This window comes from Perissodus microlepis, chromosome 7, assembly GCF_051167445.1.
Source record: "Perissodus microlepis isolate ML-2025 ecotype Zambia chromosome 7, ASM5116744v1, whole genome shotgun sequence".
Taxonomy (NCBI): Eukaryota; Metazoa; Chordata; class Actinopteri; order Cichliformes; family Cichlidae; genus Perissodus; species Perissodus microlepis.
Genome location: NC_140467.1, coordinates 25,252,846 through 25,278,747, shown reverse-complemented (window position 1 = coordinate 25,278,747; position 25,902 = coordinate 25,252,846). Strand labels below are relative to the sequence as shown.

General features: G+C 39.5%; 2 protein-coding genes across 7 annotated transcripts in view; both read right to left on the bottom strand.

Annotated features, from left to right (window-relative positions):
* Positions 1–164: 164 nt before the first annotated feature.
* Positions 165–18,397, bottom strand: ctcf (CCCTC-binding factor (zinc finger protein)). Its single transcript, XM_084934358.1, has 16 exons — positions 18,065–18,397; positions 14,779–14,959; positions 14,507–14,643; positions 14,194–14,313; positions 13,568–13,747; positions 7,942–8,157; positions 7,693–7,855; positions 5,783–5,953; positions 5,528–5,661; positions 5,325–5,445; positions 4,906–5,055; positions 4,643–4,803; positions 3,801–3,983; positions 3,547–3,682; positions 3,214–3,456; positions 165–2,964 (listed from the first exon to the last, which is right to left on the bottom strand). Exons 2-16 carry the CDS (start codon positions 14,945–14,947, stop codon positions 2,720–2,722), a joined length of 2,529 nt encoding a protein of 842 aa, XP_084790484.1. The 5' UTR covers positions 14,948–14,959; positions 18,065–18,397; the 3' UTR covers positions 165–2,719.
* A 681-nt stretch (positions 18,398–19,078) lies between these two features.
* ripor1 (RHO family interacting cell polarization regulator 1) overlaps positions 19,079–25,902 on the bottom strand; it is a 47,935-nt gene continuing 41,111 nt past the window's right edge. For all 6 annotated transcript variants that reach the window (XM_084934355.1, XM_084934354.1, XM_084934357.1 and 3 more), the window contains 4 exons: positions 25,132–25,328; positions 24,756–24,839; positions 24,515–24,605; positions 19,079–23,958 (listed from right to left, as the gene is read on the bottom strand). In XM_084934355.1, coding sequence (XP_084790481.1) covers positions 23,861–23,958; positions 24,515–24,605; positions 24,756–24,839; positions 25,132–25,328 — 470 coding nt within the window. In that variant the 3' untranslated portion in view covers positions 19,079–23,860. The remainder of the gene's footprint in view (positions 23,959–24,514; positions 24,606–24,755; positions 24,840–25,131; positions 25,329–25,902) is intronic.

The following is a 25,902-nucleotide window of genomic DNA, read 5'->3' as shown; positions in this document are numbered from 1 at the left end:
ACAAAAAGCAAACCAAAAAGTTCAAAGAAATCAATAAAAGCCCCAAATTACTATGGCATTCATGCCCATTGGTGTTTGTAAACTGATCACAAATGTATTTTATAATCCCACCTTTTTGAATAACTACATGTTTAAGTTAAAAGAACAGAATTATGCAGCAGTCATAAGCCCATTAAGATGATTTTAATTTTCATCAGCTGTACAATTTCTCATTTTCAAAAATGACATCACAAACATTTGTTTTCTTGGTCTTAAAATGCGGACACTTAATCTTAAAACAATTTTCTCAATTTTTCTGCAAAAACAAACAATATGGAATTTAAAAAACAAAACAACCCCAAAACAAACAAATAACAACAACAAAAAAAACCAAAACAAAACCCCGCACTGATTTCAGAACAGTCATATAACCTCAAATCATTCCATCAGGACATGAATATGACAGATCAGGTAACTGAACATTTGTCTTGTTACACAGGAAGATGCCTGACCACAACTGTACAGTGCAAATCTGATTCATTTTTTACACAACTGGGCATTTACATTACAGAAGAGCTAAAGTCACCTTATGGCTGTAATAATCCATAATTCAACTGTCTTCAGAGAAATCAAATCATATTATCTGTTGACACTTGGATCTTGAGGAATCCTGGAAACTGAGTGGAAGTGAGAACGACAACATGGAAATACAAAAGTAGCAATTTGCCAAACAGCTCTATCAATGGGGCTTTTCCAATACCTCAGTTGGTTCAGTCTTAGTGTAAAGCAGTTTAGCTAAAACCTAAAATATGATATGCACACTGCACTACCAGCTGGAAAACTTGATGGTGGAGGATGGTGCAGCAATGGCAGAAAACATTCAGCTTACATTAGCAGTTACTTTTCACAGTGTTCATATAGCTGAAAGCCACTGATGTACTGCAAAAATAAGGCTAATGTGTGAGTGTGCAGACACGAAGAAACTGAAATGTATGACGAACTGAACGCAGAGGCTTAAATGCAGCTTTCCCTCAGAGATGATGAAGGCAGGGGACCAACTTGGCCAGATAAGATCCAGTATGTTGTGCATTTGCACAAGGGTCATTCTGTCCCTACAAACGAGTTCCAAGTCACTTCTGTTTTTAGATACAAACCCGTCTTCAAGCAACAACTTACAGTCCACTAGAAGTCAAACTGGCCCCACTACGCATTGAACTCAACCAACTGCAGAGAAACAGTGACAACTACAGAAAGATCAAAAATTAAACTGTAATGCATCACAGCAGACACAAGCTAACCGAGAGACAGTCGGGGGTGGCAGAAATCAATTCAGTTGGTTTGGGTATATATGCTAATCTGTAGAATGAAAGCATGATGGTGAGGGCCCTTCGCTCAGGACACTCAGGTTTAGAAAAATACATGCAAGCCTTGCTGTCTCTTTCCCAACACATGTTCAGATAATAAAAACATTCAAAGGTGTTAAAATGTGTATGTACATGCACTCCATCCGCCACAGCTAGTTTTCACTGATTATTGTAGGTGAAGAACGTGTTTGAGCGACTGATTTACAAAATGCATAATGACTGTTACAGTAAGAACTGGGATTAGCTGAAGTGCTTGGGGTGTTCAAAAACCACTGCTATAATACGATATTGTATAAGTAGGATTATCCACATTTTCTCCAACCAGCAGGGTTTCATGAGACGTGTACGACCCTTTCCTTCAAAAATGTGGACAGGAGGAGAAACATTCAGTGACATATGAATGACAAATATCTCCCATGTGTGAAACAGTTGAAGTTTCGGCTGCGTGTGTGATATGGCCAAACTCATTTATGAGCCGTCTCTTCCGTTTTAGTTTACATAAGTTGACTGGGGGCTAGTTTCAGTTCACAACAAGGTTTAACAAGAAGGCTGAAAAACTATCATCACTCACTTCTATTGATGTCAACACTTACCCCATGCCTACTCACAGGAAGACTCATTCTGCTAACTCAGTGTACAAACAGCTGACTAATAACACCACTATGGTGACCATGTGGCTTTAGGAAAAAAAAATTAAAATCACAAAACTAAGCAAAAATGGCATCTGAAAGTACCATATAATGTCATTGTTAGGAAAAGCTACATTTATACCCAGACTTACTTACTCACACACACACACACACACACACACACACACACACACACACTTGGAATTTGCAAAATCAGCATAGTTGTAAAGAACTGCAAGCAGGACATCTCACAGTTCTTCTTCTAAAAAACAAAAAACAAAAAAAAAAAAAATACTTGAATGTAAAGTTCCATCAAATAATGTTCTCATATTAAAGACATGGAGAGGGTGTGTGGGTAGAGACTGGCACAGGATGTGGCTTTGGGTAGGAATAATTAGCAAAATCCACTTAGAGCCATTGAAAAGACATTCAAACTGGAAAAAAAGCATTTAACAGCAGAGAGCAGTTTTAGCTTTGACATTATCTGTGTACAGTAAGGGTCACGGAAGGATGTGTGACAGAGACCTGAAACATGGGCATACAGGCTGACACACAGGGATGTGAAGACATTGTGTTTAAACACATACATGCAGCTTCTACTCTTAGTGCACGACTGCTCCTGCTGTCGCATTCGGAAGCCATTTTAGCAGAACGGCTGCCATTGGATGAAGCACGAAATGAAGGCCATGGGGAAATATGCAGTAATTTTAGTCATAGTCCGGCTACATGTGCGTTTCCGTGTTACGTTCACCGGTCCATCATGCTAAGGATCATCTCTGGTGTCAAATCTCCGTTGGCTGAAGCTGCCGCTGTTTCTTCGTTCACAGGAAGCTCAACAGTCTCTACCCCTTCATCAAGCCCCACCCCCTCCACAGTGAGGGCCACTCCCTGCTCCAGAGGAGTCGCTGCAGAGGCATCGCCTTCCTCCTTCTTCACTATGATGTTCTCCACTGCCCCAGTGCTCTCATCCTCCACCTGAATGATGGCAGCAGCTAAAAAGCACAACAGGCATATGTCTTACTATCCATAGCACTATCAAAAACGACAGGTTCGTTTACTAGAGTACTCGTCTTCTACGGTTATTAATCACTAACATATATGGCATACATTCATTTCTAATTTGTCACAGACACTACAGTTAAAAAAGAAAGCCCGTTAATGCTAGAGCAGGACACTTTACTATTCATAGAGGTTACTCTTTTTAGATTACTTCTTTTTTAAATTTGTATTTTAATGCTCACCAGAAGCAGTTGTTTTGGTAGCAACTCTAACGGACTTGCTGGGTGTTGGAGGCTTGGGGGCATTTTTGGGGGGGCGGCCTCGTTTCCTCTTGACTGGTGGCTCATCGGGGGCTGGTACAGGAATGGCGGCTGGAGCCTGGTCCAGTTCCATGCTTTCTGGGTCCTCCTCTTCCTGTAGAAGTGATGACTCTTCCTCACCCTCACCCTCTTCCTCATCATCATCCTGCTCAGCATGATCCTCATCTGAATGAACACACACAAAACAATCTAGTTGAACATAGTTACAGAAAAACACAGCCCTGTATAAACCCCAAAACAGCGTCCACGTCTCACCACTGTCATCATCATCATCCCTCCTGCTCCTCATCTTCCTCTTTCTTCCTCTTCTTCCTTTCTTTGGGATTGTAGCTCCATTCTCAGCATCCTCCACCTCACCGCTGCAGTTCTCCGCGTGGCGAGCCATGGTGTTCTAAAAGAAACACACTCGTAAACAGTCTGTGTTGTGACTTGCAGGTAACTAGCTGGCCTAGGAGTTGACCCTTAGCTTTCACTTCATGTGTGACAGCTAAAAACACATGTATCCTTACCCTTCGGGTGAAGGTCTTGTTACACTTGGGACAAACAAAGGTGGCAGGGATAAAGTTGGGGTCATGGTAGCGTTTGAAGTGCATGTCCAGGAGCTGCTTCTGTCTGAAGGTCTTTTCACACTGGCTGCAGGCATATGGTTTCTCTCCAGTGTGGGTTCGGCGATGCATGACCATGTGGCGCTCCTGGACACAGCAACATGAAACCACAGTTTTCACTGTTAGCAGCAAATATTATTTCATATATCATGCATGCAATAACGGCCAGCAGTTAGATAGTTGACAGACTGCTGAATGTATGGTCATATGGTCTCATTTACACTGTGTAGTGTTGTGCTGATGACGTCAGGGATCGATAATGGTTAAGTTAATAGCGATAGCGCAGTGATCAAAGTAATTCATATCCTAATTGATGTATTAAATTAGTATTGTCATTGTGCTAAGACTCTTAGCTTTGTCCACCATGACTGGAGAAGTCAAGAATACTGGTGGCTGCCGGTGCTAGATCCCTCAGCCTCCTTGTACATGCACTTATGGTATGAATTGAAAAAAAAATCCTATAATGAAATTCCTGAAAACGAAATCCTACATCATCTCATTCTCGGTGTCCATGCATGCTGACCTGCTGGGGTAACGGCTCAAAAACAGTTTTAGTGGTTATCCACCATAACACCATACTGTCCCAGTACAGTTTGCTGCTATCAAACTGCAGAGCCTTCAGCTTCCAGACTCACTCTCAGACTTTTAAACATGAGTAGATGATTCACACTTGATACTAAACTGAAACAATATTACTACAAATATGAAAAACCTGGTTGTCACACAATATCAGTTGTATTACAGACCTGGCGACAGCAGTAGTCACACATGTCACATTTGAACCTCTTCTCATTCTTATGTGACTTCTGGTGCTGGATTAGAGCGTAGCGCTCATGGAAAACTGCGTCACAGTAACGACATTTCTTTCCAGTCTCAATGAATGAGTGTTGCTTACGAAGATGGACACCTACGATAGCACACAGATGACAGGAAAGTAAATTAGGTGGCAGAAACAGCAAGTTAAAGTAAAGCACCATGTGTGTTTGTGTGTTTACACAGTGTGTTTTACCCAAGTCACTTTTGCGTGCAATGACAGTGTCACAGTGTGGACAGTGGAATTTGGCCACATTTTCAGTGTGCTTCTGCAGAATGTGCATCTTCATGGTTCCACTCTGGGTGAATCGGGCATGGCAGATGTAGCACTCATAGGGTTTCTCTCCTAAGAATGATGATTGAGCACATACAATTTTTTACAGTTTCATGTTTTTCATTTCTTTCTCATTTCTCAAAGAGGCCTATATGCCAATATTGGAGTAACTGGGTACTAGCAGTCCGTACCATTTCTAACTTGAGTAATTTAGTTTGGGAAGCAATTTATTATTCTTTTGCATGAAAACAATCAATAAAGCTGTGCACCAAAGAAAACACTTCATTGCCCTTCAGTTCTTTAAACACACAGGAGAGGAGCAGTTAAGGTGTCGGCTTTACCTGAGTGTGTCCTCATGTGTCTCTTCAGCTTGTAAGTGTCTCTGCTAGCGTAACTGCAAAGACTGCACTGGAATGGACGCTCGCCGGTGTGGGAACGAATGTGACGCTTTAATTTGCTCACCTACACAACAGTCACACACAAAGTTACATTTTGGTAAACACTTAAACACCAAGAACACAAAGCAGACAATAGATAAACTTGCCTCCACACTGGCATAGTCACACATGGAGCATTTGAAGGGTTTCTCGTGTGTGTGCTTGTAGCGACGATGGCGAACCAGCTCTCCACTAGTCACAAAAGCCATATCACAGTCTGTGCACTTGTGTGGACGAGTTCCTGCATAAATAAATGTAAGATATATGGAAGCAATCCTTGCATACTTGTGTGGAAAAAAATATTGAACTATCAGCACAGTACAACGTTGTACATTTTAATGACACCACAGATTCATGTTTACCGGTGTGAGTGTTGAGATGGTTTCTTAGCAAAGTGACTGTCCTAAAAGCTCTTCCACACAAATGACATTTGTGAGGTCTCTCATCTGTGTGGCTCTTCATGTGCCTGTCCAAGTTGGAGCGTCGAGGGCATGTGTAGCTACACAGCTCACACTGAAATGTCTTCTTCACTCCTAACAAACAACAAAGACATCGAAAGATTTCATATTCAGTAACAGTGTTTGTATAGCAAAACAATGCAATGCATTTGGGGCTAGCTGCATCTATGGGGCACGCGCCTTTAACTAAAACAGTCTTAACTTACAATATTAAGTTTCAACTGTTAAATACAGCTGCTGAACCATTAAGTTAGGACTGACTGTACATCTCTATTCATATTCTTGTTGTGTGATCACTTTTGTTTTGATCGTTCAGAGCTGATTTATATCAGAGAAGACAAATAAACAAGACAGTCCAAGCGTCTTGGTAGCCTGTCTAAACACATTAAGTCAATGTGCATAATCTGGACTAGGTTTAAGTTTGTTTGGCATAACAAAGATGGATCCTTGCAACCAACTTACTATATCAATTGCCTAGAGCAGCGGTCCCCAACCCCCGGGCCTCGGACCGGTACCGGTCCGTGAGTCGTTTGGTACCGGGCCGCGAGAGTTGAGGCTCAGGTGTGAAATGTATGGTTTTCAGGGTTTTTATCGGTTTTCAGCGTTATTTTGTTATCGTTTTTATCGTTAACTCGGTTTTCCTGGGTCTTTTCACGTGTGTTATGAATAAATCTTCTTTTTTTCGGTACCGGTACTAGTTTTATTTTGTTGTATTTATCCGCGACACATTAAAGGCCGGTCCGTGAAAATATTGTCGGGCATAAACCGGTCCGTGGCGCAAAAAAGGTTGGAGACCTCTGGCCTAGAGTACCAGGATTATTAACCCATGTACATATATAGATTTTGGGAATCATTTTTAAAGAAATTATAAAAATCACAAGTTGTGGCTAATCTCAAAATGAACAGTGAATTGCCGACTTGTTTAACGCCTGTTGTCATACATGTCTGTGTTTAATAAATGAGCGAAGTGAACAATTGCTGCAGCACAAAACAAACAAAAAAAACCAAACACATGGCTGTAGGGTAGGTTTGCTAAGTAAAGCTAGTTTTGATTTAATAATTGTTTTCTGTCACATGTTCCTGTATATTACTGTAAGGTACAATAGTGTACAGGAACCTAGATATTAATGGGGGTTTTTTTAGCCTTAGGCTGTATCTGCTGGCTTGTTATGTTTGGTAACATTGCCACTCGAGTTTTCATTAATGGTTTCTGTTGTCATTTTATCTTATCTCATTCACACACTAACGTACTGGTGTGTATGGCTGCAGTAGCCTAAACAGCCAGCTGATCCTCCTATGCTGTGTATTTCAACCTAACTTTCTGTGGTTATAAGTATTTTGCAGCTACGCTGGGTTAGTGCAGTGCTAATCTCCAACCCATGTAAATTTATTTATAAAGCACATGAAACAAAGGTTTAAACAATAAATTAAGAGATACACCACACATACAAACCATACAAAGCACAGAATAAATTTGAGATTTAAGGCATAACATGGGGAAGTAACTCATTCCACAATTTAGGAGCTATGACATAGAAAGCTCAGTCCCTTCTGCTCTTACGTCTAGTCTTTGGAGCATGGAGGGATAGCTGGTCAGCAGATCTCAGTGACCTTGAAATAACATAAGGTGTTATGAGATCAGAAAGATAAGATGGAGCCGACCGATTAAGGGATTTAAAAATTATACAATCTTTAGGGCTGCAAAGATAAAACAACCCCAGGCACACTAATGTACAACTCAAGCAGAGTTGTACTGCCTCAAGTGGTGTCAAATCGATCCGAGTAGGTGCTAATGGAAAAAGCCCTTTACTTACCCTTCTTCTTTATCTTGGTAGGTTTAGGTGGTTTCATGTTGCCGACCACTTTCTCAGCATTGACCTCAGACAGAAGGCCCTCCTGCTGTTCTTCCTCAAAGTCATAGACACTGACATCCATATCCTTGTCTCCCTCAGCATAACGCAGACGACTCTTTTTACCCTGGACAAACAGCAAGTTCAGTTCCAGTACAGCAAAGTCTCTTAAATCTGCATTTACAAAAATAACAATCCCACCACCTTTCTTACCTTTTTGATCTTCTTAACAACTCCAGATGGTGGCTGATAGTCTGGGTCCTTAGCCCAGTTTGGGTCGTCATTTGGAGGCTGAACAGGCTCCTCTTCCCCCTCTTCCAGAAGCTGGTTACCCACCTCTTCATCTTCCTCCTCGTCAGGTTGCGTTTCTGCTCCTTCCTCCTCCTGTTCCACAGTCTCCACCTCACCATTAGCACCAACCTTAACTACCTAAACATGAAAAGGCACAAACTGCTCAGTCAGGGGGCGTTATTCAAGTTTTTATTCAGAACATACAGGCACTACAATTGAGTTAAATGCACTTTTGGTGCAAAATTATTACCAAGAGTAATAAAACAGAGAATGAAAGCAAAAAAACCCCACCAAAACTTAAGTACTAATGAACCAGTAGAGAAAGGTGAGCAGCATCTTAGTTAAAGGGGAAACTATAGTTAGCCACTTTTTAGTGAGTGGTTTCTTACTGACTTACCAGCAGAACGTTCAACAACTACCTCTTTACATCACCCTCCAGAATTTGAAGATTGGAACCAAAGTATAAGGTTTCAAATGATAACAGAATTGCTACGTTAAATGTTTTTTCCTAATTTCTTGCTAATGTATGTCCAGTACCGGAGGATCAGTGGGAAAGCCAAGAAAATATGTAAGTGGTTGGCATTTTGTTTCACCACAGGATCTCCAGCAAGTTAATTCTCTGTGGAGAAAGTTACTCTCTCAAGGACAGAGAGGAAGTCCACTGGTACTGATATGTTTTCCTAAGTTTCCGGTTCCATTTTAAAATTTCCCTCCTTTTCACATTTTTCCATTATAGCTCTTATGATTTTACACTTTCAATTTGTGTAATCCTTGGTATATTTTAGAAATGTATCGAATTCCCTGAATTGATTTATATGCCATTAAGAGAACCTTTAAAAACAACTGACACATCTGCTTCAACATCTTTCTTTTTAAACACATTTCCCATATAATGTTGATTTTTGTGAAAATCTATAGAAGTCTTGATTTGCCAATCCTTGTTTTTTCAAATCTTCAAAGCATTTTAAAAGTGGTCCCACTAAGTAAATTGTTTATTTAACCAAACCTATGTCTTTTATCCTATAACCTATATCTATATCATTCTTAAATCAACTATCAGTTTTATTAGGGCTGAATTCAGGGTCGTATATTATCCAGTGTATCAGTCTATAGAGTTCCTTGGGTTGCTTCTCTCTGATGACACTGAACTAAGTCCTAAGAGATGTTTATATCCAGGGGTTGGATTCATTAAGGTGGAGCGGGTTCTGTCACTCATTACTCCCTGTAATGGAATATGACTTTATATTTCCATCTCCTTCCACTGTGCTGTGCAGACTGAGTTACACATGTCCGTCAAGGTTGTGATCTGTACTGCCCTAAACTAATCTCTAGTACTTGGCAGGAAAAGACGTTCTTTGTCTTTAGCCACTTGCAGGGTCTTAAGTTTAATCTTGGGTCCTTTGCCCTGCCAAATAAAACAGCAAAACCACCTGTCGAGCTCTTGAAAGACTTCTCTTTCTTCTCTCTAAGCACTTCTGGTGCATGATCATGTTCCAAGAAAACCTTCCTGTCTTGAAAAACAAACCCCCTTTTTCTGCCAGACAATTTTGAAACTTCTTCCTTTACCTTGAAGCTGCCAAACTTGGCCACTATGGATCACTGAGGGGCAGCACATGGCAGCTTCAGAGCGACAGAGTGGTGAGCGCTCTCCATCCCCAGCTCCATAGCATGTGAAATAGCCAACTTCTCCCTCAATGCATTTTCTACAAAAGCAGCTACATTGGGCAAGTCTTCTTCTATTCTGTGAATTCTTTCACATCTCGACCTTCCTTCTTGGTCATTAACCTGGCTTCCAGCCAGCTATCATGGGTGTCAACATTCTTTCTTCTGTCTCTGTAATTCTTTTTTTTTTTTAGTGTGGTCCATTCCCTTGCTCATTTTTACAATTTTGCCTTTAATTTCATGGAGTTCAGTACTGTTTTCATGGCAGAAGTCTCTTAACTCTTTGAGGATGGTTTGAAGATTAGTTGAGTTGCTAGTATCCTGTTCCTCCATCCCCAAGTGGCTCTCATCAGGGTCTTCTTCCCCCACAAATAGGGCCTTTATCTTGAAGTGGGACGCTCTTGTATGCCTTCCTTTCAGGATAGTGATACCATCTCTTGAGTTCAGTGGTCAACTAGATAAAGTAGGTTTACATTTATGACCTATTTTTTCCCTAAAGGATCAGGAGCTCAAACTTTATGCTCCTACTGTCATATCACCCAAACTGGAAGTTTAATGACACCCAGACCCGAAGAGGACACTTGATTGTTTTTAAAAACACTGATCACTTCAGTTCTTTATATGTTAGAACTTTCTACAGGGTGGGCCATTTATATGGATACACCGTAATAACATGGGAATGGTTGGTGATATTAAAGTCCTGTTTGTGGCACATTAGTATATGTGAGGGGGCAAACTCCTCAAGATGGGTGGTGACCATGGTGGCCATTTAGAAGTCGGCCATCTTGGATACAACTTTTGTTTTTTCAATAGGAAGAGGGCCATGTGACACATCAAACTTATTGGTAATGTCGCAAGAAAAACAATGGTGTGCTTGGTTTCAACGTAACTTTATTCTTTCATGAGTTATTTACAAGTTTCTCTTTGTTCACAGCCATTGACATGTCGAAGAGGTTAACACGTGAGGATCGGATTGAAATTGTGTTGATATCTGGTGAACGCAGTAACCAGGTCATTGCAGCAGATTTCAATGCAAGACCCCCTACGAGACCACCCATCTCCCATGCTACAGTTAGCAAACTACTTGCTAAGTTTTGTGAAACTAGTTCAGTGTTGGATTTGCCAAAATGTGGACGCAAGAAAACTTCATTCAGCAAGAGCCCACAGAGTAGCACTCGCCGCATGTCACTGGAGAGTGGCATTAGTCGAACATCCCTTCGGCGGATATTAGCTACTCACAAATGGCACCCTTACAAACTCCAGCTACTGCAGCATCTCAACAAGGATGACCCAGATCGGCTCACAGAATTTGCAGAATGGGCAAAACAAAAATTGGAACAGGACCCTCAGTTCATGCAGAAGATTTTGTTCAGTGATGAGGCAAACTTTTATGTGAATGGTGAAGTTAACAAACAAAACCACCGCTATTGGTCTGACACTAACCCACATTGGATGGATCCCTCCAAGACTGTTGGACCAACAAAAGTGATGGTTTGGTGTGGTATATGGGGTACAACGATAGTGGGTCCATTCTTCATCAATGGAAACCTCAAGGCCACTGGATATTTGAAATTGCTACATGATGATGTGTTTCCCTCTTTATGCACTGAAGCTGGCATGTTCCCTGAGTATTTCCAGCAAGATGGTGCACCACCACATTATGGGTGCCAGGTCCGAGCATTCCTAGATGAACAGTGTCCTGGAAAGTGGATTGGTCGTCGTGGGCCAGTTGAATGGCCCCCAAGGTCTCCCGATCTGACCCACTTAGACTTTTATCTTTGGGGTCATCTGAAGGCAGTTGTCTATGGTGTGAAGATACGAGATGTGCAGCACCTGAAACTATGGATACTGGATGCCTGTGCTGGCATTTCTCCTGCGGTGTTGCTATCAGTGTGTGAAGAGTGGGAGAAGAGGGTTGCATTGACAATCCAACACAATGGGCAGCACATTGAACACATTTTATAAGTGGTCAGAAACTTGTAAATAACTCATGAAAGAATAAAGTTACGTTGAAACCAAGCACACCATTGTTTTTCTTGTGACATTACCAATAAGTTTGATGTGTCACATGTAGGGATGGGTATCGAAAACCGGTTCTTGTTGAGAACCGGTTCTCACTGTTTCAATTCCTTGGAATTGTTTGCCATTTTTGCAAACGAATATGCAAAAGCATTTGTCACAAAACACGCGATGACCTTAAATGAATGTCGTGTTTTTAATTCCGCTCCGGACTCGTGAATCTCAACCCAGCAGCAGCGGTAACATTTGCACGTCCTCTCCCGTTAATGCGGCAGGTAAATAATCAACTAACAGTTCATATTATGTTAGCACGATCTGCCTTATTACAAAACCTGCTATTACTGTGCATTTAGGTGACCATGATGAGACAGACAGAGTCTGGCTGGCTCAGATGCTGGCGGTTCTCGCTGCAGTCTACCAGTAGCGTCTCCTTTCAGGCCAGGATAGACGAATGTCACCGAGCAGTGACTAAGTTTGTGGTAAAAGGCTTGCACCCATTTGCCACAGCAGATGCCCTCGATTTTCGGTAAGTGAATGTGTTTAATTGTAGGCAGGGACATTACTGGATATTCTTGTGTAATTGCTACAGAATAATTTATGTTATACTTTGTTATTGCTACAGAAGAATATTTATTTTATTATTTTACATTTACAATTTTTTTTCCTGGGGACCCTGTGACACCCCATTGAAGAGCCGCAGGCTGTGGATCTCTTAAGATCTCACTGCTGGGTTTGTAAGGCCATGTTACTCCTAAATTTCTATCTTGTTCAAAGAGAAGATATAAAACAAAGTTCTAAGCTAATCGAACTTAGTGTTCTCCTTTTTTTAAAAAAAAAAAAAAAGAATTGATAAAGAATCGAATCGTTAAACAGAATCGAAAATGGAATCGGAATCGTGAAAATCTTATCAATACCCATCCCTAGTCACATGGCCGACTTCCTATTGAAAAAACAAAAGTTGTATCCAAGATGGCCGACTTCTAAATGCCCACAATGGTCACCATCCACCTTGAGGAGTTTGCCCCCTCACATATACTAATGTGCCTAAAAATAATTTATGTAGGCACATTAAAAGGGCAATATTAACCTTGCCCTTTTAAATGAAACTTTTCCCTTGTGTTAGTCGTTTTTAAAATATCTCACATAGTTAAGGTTGTCACAATAAAAGATTAAAACAATCGTTTTTCGGGTCAAGTAAGCAACAACACTGTTGGTACTGATACTGTACCACAGTATATTGAATCAGATACTGTGGTAAAAAAGTATCTGATTCAATAGTAATTTTTAATATTGATTAGTATCATTTCTTGCAACACTACTATTAGATACAATATTTTTAGGTTATCTGAGACTGCTGTAATTCTGCTGACTCTGCACCATGTTTTCCCGAGTTGGTAAGATAAGCTTCTTGTCTAGTTGCTGGCAGACTGTTCTCAGCAACTTATAAACTGCAGCCTAGCTAATGATCACCTATGGGCACGGATGATCTCACCAAATAGATACAAACTGAATTTTTGGAATTTGAAGAAAGGTCACAATGGTTGGCTAGTGTGAAAAAACACATAAAAATAAAATAAATAAATAAATAAACTTTCGCCCAATTCTTGCTTGTATAAATGACACATCAAGTGATAAATAAGTGTTCTTACAAGGTGTGTTTGACCTGCTGTGGCCTTTACATTAATGTGACATTCAATTTAGACCAAAGCTTTGCAGCAGCTCTTACACAAAGGCTTCTGAGCCTGACCTAAAGAATATACACTAATCATTTTCAACATTAAACGACTAAAAAAATTAAACCTTTGACTAAAGTACATATATAATTTTCAAATGTCGTGCATGAGTTTACAGCTGTACATCTGTGTACCTGAAAGCCTTCAGGCAGTGGAAGGGTGTGACAGATAACTGGGTCTCCATCTTTAGGCATTGCAGTAGTGTCTACAAAATTGCCCTGTTGAAGCGCCTCTACAGTAGTGGCTGAAACAGGCACCTGAACCAGCTGTAGCTCCCCCAAGCCCAACGCGGCTTGCTCCTCCATGTTCACCACCTGAGGACAGGACAACAGAAATCATGCCTTCTGTTTCAACAGAGTAGTGAGATTTTATACACACACACACACACACACACACACACACACACACACACACACACACACACACACACATATATATATATAAATCAACCGGGGGGGGGGGGGGGGGGGGGGTGTTTGCCTTATTTGATAGAACAGTGGAGAGAGACGGGAATGTTGAGAGAAGTGCTAAGAGTAAATGGCCTTGGGATAAACAGGCCTGCATTAGCTTTAGGAATATGTGTCGCCTGCTCAACTGTGTAACCAGCACTCTACTGAAACTAATAGACAACATTAACACATAGAAAACATAAACTTCATTAAAACTATATTAAAAGTCTACTGGCTTTGTTGACACCACAAATGGATAAAAGTCAAAGAAAAAAAGAAAAAAAATACAAATATGAAATGGAAAAAAGTACCTGTAGGGTGATTATCTGCGTTTGATCCACAGTTGTCACAGTAGCTTGGTGAGCACCACCTGGTACCCCTCCGACCACACCCACCGCAGCTGATGATCCTCCCACTGCAGCATCTATTACCTACAATTGTGTATAATAATGAGCACTGTGGTAAAGATGCATATTCTGGAAGGCATGCTTGGTACTCTAAATTCAATAAATGTCATATCTAAAACTAAAGTGACATCAAAACATAATATTTTCATTTTTCTTCTAAGTTTAAATAACTATTAAATCCTGAAAAATAACGTAAAATAATGTAACTGTAACTCACCTCAGTCTTCATCTGCAACAGGGTGGGATCCAATGAGTCCATAACCATCATTTCAACACCTGTGCCACCTTCCACACCAACTCCTTCCATTAGCTGTTGCTGGGATTGAGTGGCTGCTGCCATTCCTTCCCCGTGACCTGTTGGATAAAACAGACCTGTTGGATAAAACCTTTGACTGTTTTAATGTCAAAATGTCCCTGTTTACATTACAAATTAATACTTTTTTTTTTAAACAGCTAAACGGTAAAATTACATATGAAATGAGTAAGAACCTTGTTCTACGACAACTCCAGCTTGTCCCTCCACCACACCCCCAGCCTCGGCTGCTTGCTGAAGGAGATCTGCCACCATGGCATCCTGGCTGTGAACAGCTTGGATGGACGGAAAGTCTTTGGTGGGGACATCCACAACCCCTACACCATCTGTTGGCCTCCCGTCCATGCTGGGTAGGAACTGAAATATTGTGTTGTGGAAAGAAACATTTTCTAGCAGTGTGGGGCCATATTTCGTCTAGGACAGCAGTATACAGTCTTACAACTGAACACAAGAAGTCGACTAAACTATGACCATATAAAAACCAAAGGAGAAGAAACTAATCAGTAGCCGGTTACAGTTTGATCATGTATCTGTTCACCAGCATGCTAAACTTCCATCTCAAAACATGACATTTTTCTGATTTAACGTTCTCCCATTTCTACCGATACTGAGGATTATTGCACATAAAAACATGATTTCTGTATGCATAGCATTTACTTTCAGAACTTGTGAAAATATGAAAAACAGATTATTCAAATATTTCATATCATTAACTAGTGAACCGGATATGTACAATATTAAGATTCTGGATAATATTAAAATGTAAAACAAACACCATGCTGCCACTATCAAGCTGTACTCTCAGAATGGGAACAAAGTGAAACTTATAAGGCTCAACTTTTTCTTAACACTACAGCTGTTACCTGGAATAGAAAGGATAATGACTTAAACATGACTTTGCTGACTAGGCTGCAGTCTGCAGGGTTCTTGTACCAGAGAGCTCCTTTTTTTGCTGCTGAAAGCCCTGAGCTGTGCTCGATCAAATGCCTGCTACCTGACTGTCCCTGCCAACCTGAAGGACAGGAGAGGGATATATTACACAGCAGCACTATATGCTTATGTATTTCGTGCACATTCACAAGCAGTGACTTTAACTGCATCATAAAGCAGGGAAAAGGGTTGTGGACCTGAAGGAGTACTATGAATGAAAAAAAAAAAAAAAAAAAAAGGAAAAAAGTTTCGCACTAAAAGTGTCTACATTCAGCATGTATTTTTCTCTCTGCCGCTGCAAGATCACACTGCAATATTAAAACTATGTAGTGTTACACATCATGGTGAAATCTGATATAAAGAGGTTTAAAAAATATCTTAGAATAAAGGATCAGCGATATATGACTACTGCCATTTGCTGGTTTCCCCCCCTTGAAATATTTTATTTACCAGTACACAGCAAAATCTCCAGTGTTAAATTAACACTAGAGAGTGTCTATATGGGTCCACACCTCTGAGTGTTAAATACAACACTGTTGAGTGTTAAATTAACACTTTTGACAGTGTTATATGTTTAAAAGTAACCTAGTCAGTTTTGAAGATTAACAAAGACTAACACTGAGCAGTGCTGATTTTCTAACACTGGAATATTTCTAACATTTTGAGTTATTTTCCAGTGTTAGAAAATCAGCACTGCTCAGTGTTAGCCATTGTTAATCTTCAAAACTGACTAGGTTACTTTTAAACATATAACACTGTCAAAAGTGTTAATTTAACACTCAACAGTGTTGTATTTAACACTCAGAGGTGTGGACCCATATAGACACTCTAGTGTTAATTTAACACTGGAGATTTTGCTGTGTAGCCTGAATAAATCAGTATGTTTCAGGGTAGGCTGAATCTGTACTAACACACTCATTAAATCTGCACCAACCCCCCCTCCCCCATTCTTCTATAAGACTAGACTTTATTAACAATGAAGCAAAACAAAACTGACACCATCACTGCTAATTGTTTAACTTGAGCAAAACCCTTAACTGTACACAAAGGGTGAGATCTAACAATCAGCTTTGAAATATGCTGACATTTTACACACCACACAGTTCAGAGAAAATTGCATTGGTAGCTCAAGAAATGATGTGCTTAGATCTGAATACTGTGCTAAAAATTCACCTTTTTCACCCTTAAAACACCACACATTTAGAGATGTGTATGTATTTATATATACACACTTGATGAAGTAGTGGCTGTGTGACTACTCTTACAAACACCATAACCCCAATGTGATTTTAGAATACTGGCAATCCCTGAAATGTGTTTGTGAGATTCGACACATTTGTCTTTATTTGCTAAATATGGGAAACTGGGGAGGCTCTGGCAAAGGCCTTCATACATCCTTCCATTTACAGCAGAACAAATTTACCACAAAACAGCAATCACTCGGAGCGGAGCAGTCAGTTGTCGTCCCCTTTCAATGCATTTATATAGCTGTATTTTTGTAGCTCTCCAAGCCGAGTCGTAGAGGGAGCTCTCTGCTGTAATATATATCTGTGGCTATGAGGCTCTAGGTGGGCTTAGAATAAGCGACGAACTGGCAACGGGTGTAACAACACCCGACAATTCAGAGCAGGTCGTGATGGGCTAAAGGAGAGAGGTGCAACATTCAATAATGGAAGACGGCTGGGAGAACGCTAAATGCTCATCTGATCTTCGAGAACGCCAAAGATCGTTCTGCTGTGAATGCCTCGTCACTCTCCCGCACTTGCTTCGGCGTTGCCGTTTCCGTGTGTGTACTTTGCAACGAGGGGCCACAATAATCAGAGTTTGGTTCCAGTATTGCAGATGCGTCAGGAAAGTGCTGAGTAAAACGTTGGTTAGGGTCACGTTTCGAGACTCCGTTGCTTCGAAACATTCAGACGTATTAAGGGCGTTGGGTAGAGAGGGCCTCAAGCCTGTCAGGTCGACGTGATCCTGTTAGCTTTGCTAACAGTGACTGCTAACCAACGCTAGTAGCTATCTCGCTTCTTTTTCCCCCAAATATAGATTTGATTAAACGTTATGCAACACGCTAAAGCTCAAAGTAACGTGAACAGGATCACCCAAAACGATGCCAATGTCGCAACAATTATTTCGTGCTTGTAAGATTGTCTGGGTTACACTTTATATTAATGCAAACAAGCTAACGTTAACTAACTTAAACCCGCCAGTTCGATGTCGTCAAGGTAGCAAAAATGGGAAACAAAGAAGCGAGAAAATGGACGCCTTGGCCTAAACTCTCCAACCAAATCGACGGAGTATTCACAACATGTCTTCGACTATATTTTAACAAATACGTACGAAATACAACTGGATGTATACATATTTATTGTAACTTGTGTTTTTAAGCATATTTTGACAGGGTTTTCAATAACGATAGAGGGAGACAAACACTCTCCGACGAGCTGCCCGGACCCAGAGCCCCATCGTGACACCTAGAGGCCGATTAAAGATCCTGCAAACTCCCCCCTTATGTGAAAAGTAGTGATACTTTACCTCTTTTAGTCTGTTTCTCCTTCTGCTTAACTCGGCGGAAAGCACAGAGTCTGTGCTACAAAGTTTAGCCGACTAGGAAAAAATGCGGGCTTCTTCGCAGTTTGTTTTAATCCTTCTCCTGCTTTAGCAGAGTAGCTTCTGCCACAAAATGGCAGTTGGAAGCTCAGTGCGCCTGTGCGGCCGCTGGGGGGTGGTGTCGAAGCTGCTGCAGACACACTGATTGGCCAGGAGGGGCGCCCCGTTGGAATACAGTGAAGCCTATTTATCACAACGTTAGGAAAACGGACGCTTTCACAACCCTCGGAAATGCGACATTCACAAGAGAATAAACCCGAGGCGTTAACGTTTTCAATAAAACATACAAATGAAAACATGCTCATTTAGAACCAAAGAAAAAGTTATTTAACTGAAATATATATATTTTTTTATATTTTTAATATTTTTTAGTCTGTTTAATATTTAATATTATGGGAAATATTAACTTTTTTTATTTGTGTCTGACACTAAAATAAAGATATGCAAAGCTTTTAGCTTTCCATTTATTGCATGAAATGACTTGGATCATTATCCTGAAGATATACACCCACATCTGAGCTGTAACTGTGTCCTGCTTTATATATATATATATATATATATATGTGTATATATATATATATATATATATATATATATATATATGTGTATATATATATATATATGTATATATATATATATGTATATATATATATATGTATATATATATATATATATGTGTATATATATATATATATATATATATATGTGTGTATATATATATATATATATATATATATATATATATATATATATATATATATATATATATATATATACATACATATACATACACACACCTTCCAAAATTAAGTGTTCTATGGCTAAAATCCTACTGTAGGGTGTGTGTGTGTGTGGGGGGGGGGAGGGGGGGAGGGGGGGGGGGTTTAACACTCAGATACACAGAGCTCTTCATCTAAAGATGATCAATCGCACAGGAAGCTATCTTACAATGTTTTAATATTTTTTTCAATATACTTGACACAAGAATGTTTGAAAATACATCTCAGAACACTAGAAATAAAACATTTGTTTATGTTTCACAATTCCCCAAGCTTGATAAAAAACAATTGCATACATGTGTGTCCTGCAGTGGGATTTCATCACTTCACATTCTCTTCATTCTTAAAGTATCTCATTTCTGTCTTATTGCATATATCTTATAAAAAAAATCGAGGCACTTAAAAACTGAGATGCCTTGATTGCAAAAGGGACACCTGTAGATTTCTGTTGTCCTATAGAAGTCAGTGTAGTAAGAACATTAAATACAGTGGTAGCATTGATATATACAGTGATTCCCTGCATGACATCAGCTCTATAACAGGATTCCAGTGACAGTGCATTCTGGTGATCTTCTTAAATTGTATAATCAAACCAAAGATCATTTTGGATGCTTTGAAGGAAATTCCAAGTTGTTTCATTTTTTCCTCCCTTCAGCATCTGTGATGTGCATAAGATAACTACAGCTGTAAAACACTCTTTTCTGAATCTATAAGTACTAAAATGTGACATCCAGCTCATATTTCATAAAGTAAAATAGACCAAAGTCCCACAGTTTAAATCTTTTTTGTAGTTTTAAATCTGTTTGCCCAAATCCCTACCATTTAAATCCATTTTAGTTGGCTTTTCCTCACAACTCACCTCAGATGGGTGACAAATTAAAGGAAAACAATAGTAACATGCATGATCAATACATCTAACTAGAACAGTTTCAATACTCCGTCAAATTGATCTGATGAGCATCTGGATCTCTACATTTTGGTTCAATATCTCTAACAGCCGTTCAGTTGGGTTAAGATCTGGCACTTGTGTCTAATTTTGGAAGGGACCACTCCCATCAGGAGAGAAAAGCTCGCTCAATGCATTGCGATGACTCACAACTTTGGATTAATTTGATTAAGTGGACTTAATCCATTAGGTAGTGAATTTGGAACCTAGAAACACATAAGAAGAAAAAAAAGTATTCTTGTTAAAAACTGCCATCAAGCATCAGTGAGACTACAACTGCTGAGTTTGATATAACAATGAAAAATCAGACATTGTCATGAAAGCTCACAAAGCAATAAAAGTAAAATACCAGGCCTGCAGACGCTATAGCCAAGTTAGTGGTTCAGTGAGGCACTACAAAAGGCACAGCAGCATTCTGAGGTAAACGCAACTGCTAACAAAAACGTTCACAATTACAAAGTCAACATTTTGATTCTGTTTAATGTTAACAGAATTAGTTTAGTGTAACTGTATGCTACAATTTGCTTAGTATAGAGTACAGCTGAGGCTGATGGGAATCTAATTTTGCAAAACCAGGTAGACATACTCAAGTATGACCCCATGATGGCAGTAGAGGGACAGTCCTCTTCCTTGCAACATTCTGATCAAAGATAGTCTAATTCAAGACCTTCCATCTGATAGCACAGCTATAACTGCTCATCTGTCAATGTTAATCCAACTGGTCTTTACCACAGTACTAGTGTCATACAGTATGAGATTGGGATATACAGCTGTAGGCCCCAAGTTAAATTCCAGTAATGGTACTTAGCAAATGAGAAAAGGCAGTATAGTGACATTAGCATCAGCAGTGTCACTGTAAAACTATTATAAGAATGCATTAAAGTGAGGAACTGAAGTCACTTGGACACTTTGGCAGTTTCAGTCATATGTGTCATCTGTACATTACACAACATGTTTGTTTAGACTCTGTGTCCTAGTACAGTGTCCGAATCATGCTGTATTTAAACAAAGATTATTATTACCTGCATGATCCACAAGTACAAAACACTTTTTTCCCCCTTGTTGTTTGTTGAAAAACTAATGTGCTTTAAAAATAAAGGTCATTTTTAAAAACTCAATATTAATATAATATATATATTATGATAGAAAATAAACATTTTCATATATATATATATATCCGTCAGCCACAATTACAGTGGTCTGCCTAATATTGTGTAGCATTTTCTCAAGCTGCCAAAACAGCTCCAACTAATTTAGGTGCGGACAGTCTCTCTGTAGGGATCCCATGACACCCCGCAGATCTGATTGCGATCTAGGGGAGTGTACGGATCGGGTTCAAAGGTGGGATCTTTCTATTCCTGAGCAGTTGTTTGGGTGGTAGGGCTCAGTTTCTTGCTAAGTAAGTCTGCCGATGTTAAGGAATGTCACTGCTACAAGTTGGTGCATTTGGTTTGCAGTAATGTTTAGGTGAGGCGTACATATCAAAAATAAATAGCAGGATCCACACTTTCTACAGGCACAGTGGACGTTTAGATGTCACTTCATTTTTGTAATAGTCTGTTTCTGATTTCACTGCTTTCACTGCACTACCCGAGATTGCCCCTCTCTACATCAGCCTTATTACGCAATTCTGAGCAGCTTATTTATTTCAGCTCTGTTGAAAGAGCCAACCAACTAGTTCCCATGACATTAACATTAATAACAAAAAACCCAATAATACTATCACATACTTTGCTTTCTAAAGTGCTGCTCTCATCCAACATGTCCTGAGACACACGAGGGCCCTCAAGCGTTAACCTCTAAAAATCTTATTTTAATGCACAGTGATGCGGCATCGCTTACGGTGACAGTAAGTACTCCTTTGCACTCAAAAATAAAAATCTCAAGATATATTCCATAACTCTGTCTTTGCTAATCAATTAAATGGTCTTTGAAGCATTTTTGTACACCATTTTTCTATCCCTTAATAACCTTACATTCATAATATTATAGTCATTTCTGTGATGAAATACAAAAAATGCATATTATTAAATTCAAGAATATGTGTATTTTAAGAACAAACCAAAGTTTTTTCCATATTTAAGTTAGTATGAATTTCCACTTCAGTGAAGGAATGTCGACTTCTGCTTTAGTATTTGTATTTGCAAAAAGGTTTGCTCTTGGACTTTGGTGTTTTGGCTCATACGATGAACTCTGCCTCAGAGAAGGCTGATGTCTTTAGTTAATCTACCAACTCCACAGACACACTACTTTTTAAACTGTAGTATGTCCTGTTCATTAGCTTTTCATGCGTTACATTCTTTGGTCTTTGTTTTTGGTGAGATTTGATTAGAATGTGTTGCCATGTAGAATACACCGTGTAAAAAGTTCAGGTGTAAAGTCATCCTGCACCTCTTCCGTCAGTCTGTGTTCCTTGTGTTTACTTCGTCGACACTGACAGAGCTCATTTTCAATATCGTGTCATAAAAAGCAGTATCTTCAGTTTAGACATGTTAATTTATGCTTTTACGTGTAAATATACTTTAATAGCTTCACAGTTAGCTAAGAACACTTTGCAAAAAAAAAAAAAATATGCTTCTTATAGCATTTCATCTGTAAAAATGTCAAATTCTGGTAAGCAAATAATGCAACATTAAGGCAGATTTACAAGCAACACCATAATAAAGTGTCTGATGGGCACTGTATGTACTTTTTTTCTTTTTAAAAAACGTGGGCTAAATGGTAACCATCACTGCAGACGTTCCACAAGCTGTAGTTTGTCTAATCTTCACTTGATGCTTAAAGGCAAGTCCACCCATAGATTTCCCTGTTAAAATGTCCCAGTTCAGAGCAGAAATAAACAGGTTTGCAATAACTATAAGTGGGGGAGGGGCTGGTTGTCATTCATCCTCCATGACATGTTCATTACACTTTGACACTCTGTCTTGGCACAGGGAGTTATACCTAATAGATGTCTGCTTAAGTTCCACGTCCACCAAGTGGAGTTACTAAACTGGACCTGCCATATTTGAGCTAATAAAGTATGTGCTACAGACCACCTGAGAAATCTATGTGGCAGTGTTGGTAAATGTAATTTTAGTATGTTCTTATTCTGTTACTTATCACTACTTACCAGACTTGTCTGTGCATTGCAGTTTAGAAATCCAGCTAGCTAAACAAGCTTAGTTGTTAGCTTAGAGTTTAGTAGTTTAAAGTTAGCAAATTCCTGCTCCAAAAAGCTAACATGGCAGTGGCAAGAATGCCAAAGTTTACACTTCATAATGTGGCGTCTGACATCACCATGTCCATCATTCATATGCAGTCTATAATGTGGTCCTATTTAAAAAAAAAAAAAAAAAAAAAAAAAAAAAAAAAAAAAATCATTTGGACTTGGCTTCAGATCTATTCAGTAGCAAGCAAGCAGAAGTACAGTAAATAGTTACTTTGACAGTGACATGTGCAGAGATCGTCCAAGCAGCCTTTAAGCTAGGCTAGAGACAGCAGCACCCATTAAGAAAACACATTTTCATGTAATAGCAGAAGTCTAACCCCCACTGGGATATGACTCTTAGTGTAGTGACTGTAATATCATTGGTAAAAACCACAGCTTTCTAGAGCATCCAAAGAAACAGTAGTAGCAGTAAGTAAACAGTATAAAGATTTAACATGTTGCGCATTTGTGGACCCAGGAAAATAATTATAAACAAGGTGACTCTGAAAAGCTTTTGACTTATGATGTAGATGAATATTTTACATTATTAAGACGTCTGATGCATTTCTTGTTTGCAGCCAGTGTTGGAGTTTCTGTCCCTTTGAGTTTTGTTCTGACAGGATATATACTGCATTTAACACAATCTTTTTCTTTATGTTTTTAGCTACAGTCGTAGCTGAAGAGGACAGTATACCCTATATTCCTGTGACACCATGTCAAAGCATTGCAAAAATGACATTATACTCTCCAGTGTTGTCACTGAATTTTTGTTTTCAGCCGCTGTAACCGTCTGTGTGCGTGTTGTGTTAAAAAGCTGTGCTGGCCATGCTTCCTGGTGCAAAAAGTCTTGAGATGCTGTCCTGAGATGTCTCCACGTGTCTATGGGCCATCTTCCCTTCCTCACCTGCTCCACAACATGAATGGAAGAGCAAAGAAAATGTAAGAAATAAATTAAAGGAGGAAAAGACTGGATGGATGTGTTAATTTTCTCCAAAGACATCTGTACTGATCAAAGACAAATGGAAGAAAATAAAATATAGATTTCATTATGTCTGCCTTAATTATCAACTTGTAGATGAATGCCACAAATAGATGAATGAACAGAATAAAACAAATGGATCAGAACACTTACAGTTACGTTACTGTTAATTGTGCATTATTCTCAACATTTGCATCAAGGCATATTAAAAAGGTTCTCATTTTATAGTGCAGGTCAATATTACTCCCAGTTAAGTGACCATTATGTCAAATACTATTAATACTGAGACAGATAAGTTGGGATCCAATTAGAAATTCCCAAACCTCGACAGTCTGCACAGAAGTGCATCATTACATTTTAGAATGTCAGAGTAAAATGAACATAATAGAAATGGAGTATAACCAACCATAAAATCCAAACTACAGTCTGAAAAGAGTTAGTCTTGCTGTTCTATTGTAAATAATATGAAGGTTATTATTACCAAGCACTAGCAGTGTTTGTTTGGCAGCATCTCGTACTTCTTCCTTGTCTGCCCGGCAGAGATACACCAACTGATCAATGCTTTCTTTGGCCTGGAATAAGAGCAGAATGAATACAGTGACAAATGCATTTTGTATAATACACCCCAAACAGAGTACATACAGACAGGTGTTTAAATGTCACCTTTATTAAATCAGAACAGCAGCTTTGGATAATAGCATAAATTCTGCGCTTTTTTGTACCTTGAGACAAGCTAAAGCTTTGCATCCACACACTCGATTGTCCACATTCTCATCTTCCAGCAGCTCCAGACAGCTGACCAAAGCCTGAGAAGGACAAGATGCACAAAATGTTTCCAGGCTTTGATACACCAATTATGGGGTTGTTACTGGATTCTGCAGCACACACCATGCACAGGTCTATATACAGCAGGATCAAAAGGTCCTTTTGCTATTCAGAAAGAAAACAATTAGGACAATTTAGCAGGTAACCATTTTACAGAAGAAAAAAAAAAAAAAAAAAAAAAAAAAAAAAAACCCTGAAAATCTTTTACACACACACACACACACACACACACACACACACACACACACACACACACACACACACACACCTCACCTGTTTTCTCTGTCTGGGCTGAGCAGCGAGGCTTCTCAGTACAGAGCTGGCAGAGGCAGACACTTTGCCCCGAGGATCTTTTAGTAATTTGGCCACGGCATGAATTCCTTCTCTCCTCAGGCTGCACTCTGCAGGGCGGCGTAGAGCATTGACAATCACATCCTGGTCAGATGACGCCAGGTTCTGTACCAACCATACTGTTGAAGGAAGGTTATTGGAGGTTATTAATAGCACAAGTTTTACTCTTTTGTTTTTCCTTTTAAGCCATTTTTACACAACAGCCCTGAAACCTCGTACACATCACACAGCTGAGCTGTAATGAGAAATATATCCAAAACTTTTGGACCATAACATAGTCTTTCTCCTGCTAACTGCCCTACTACATTGCATTTAACTAATGCAGGAACAAATCAGGCAATTGCCTGGCTGGATTGTTGCTTCCAGCACACTCCATGGGCCTGATCTAATAAACAGAGCAACAGAGCTTCGTGCCACAACTGCAGATTATTGCGGAAATGAGTGGAAAATTCTTCAAGATGGATCAAGTAATGTAATGACAAAAATAACATTGCAAATGCAGGTTTTTACACACGTGATCCTCTTTGGAAACAGCATGGGAATTCAGAGAGGTAGCTGATAAAGCATCAACAGGTTTCAGAGGGCTAAGATATTATAATCTCTACTGTGGAACAAACCAGAACTCAGTTTGTAATAGCTGACCTGCAGGATGTGCAGATGCAAATGTTTCATTGAAAATAAAAATATGAAAAC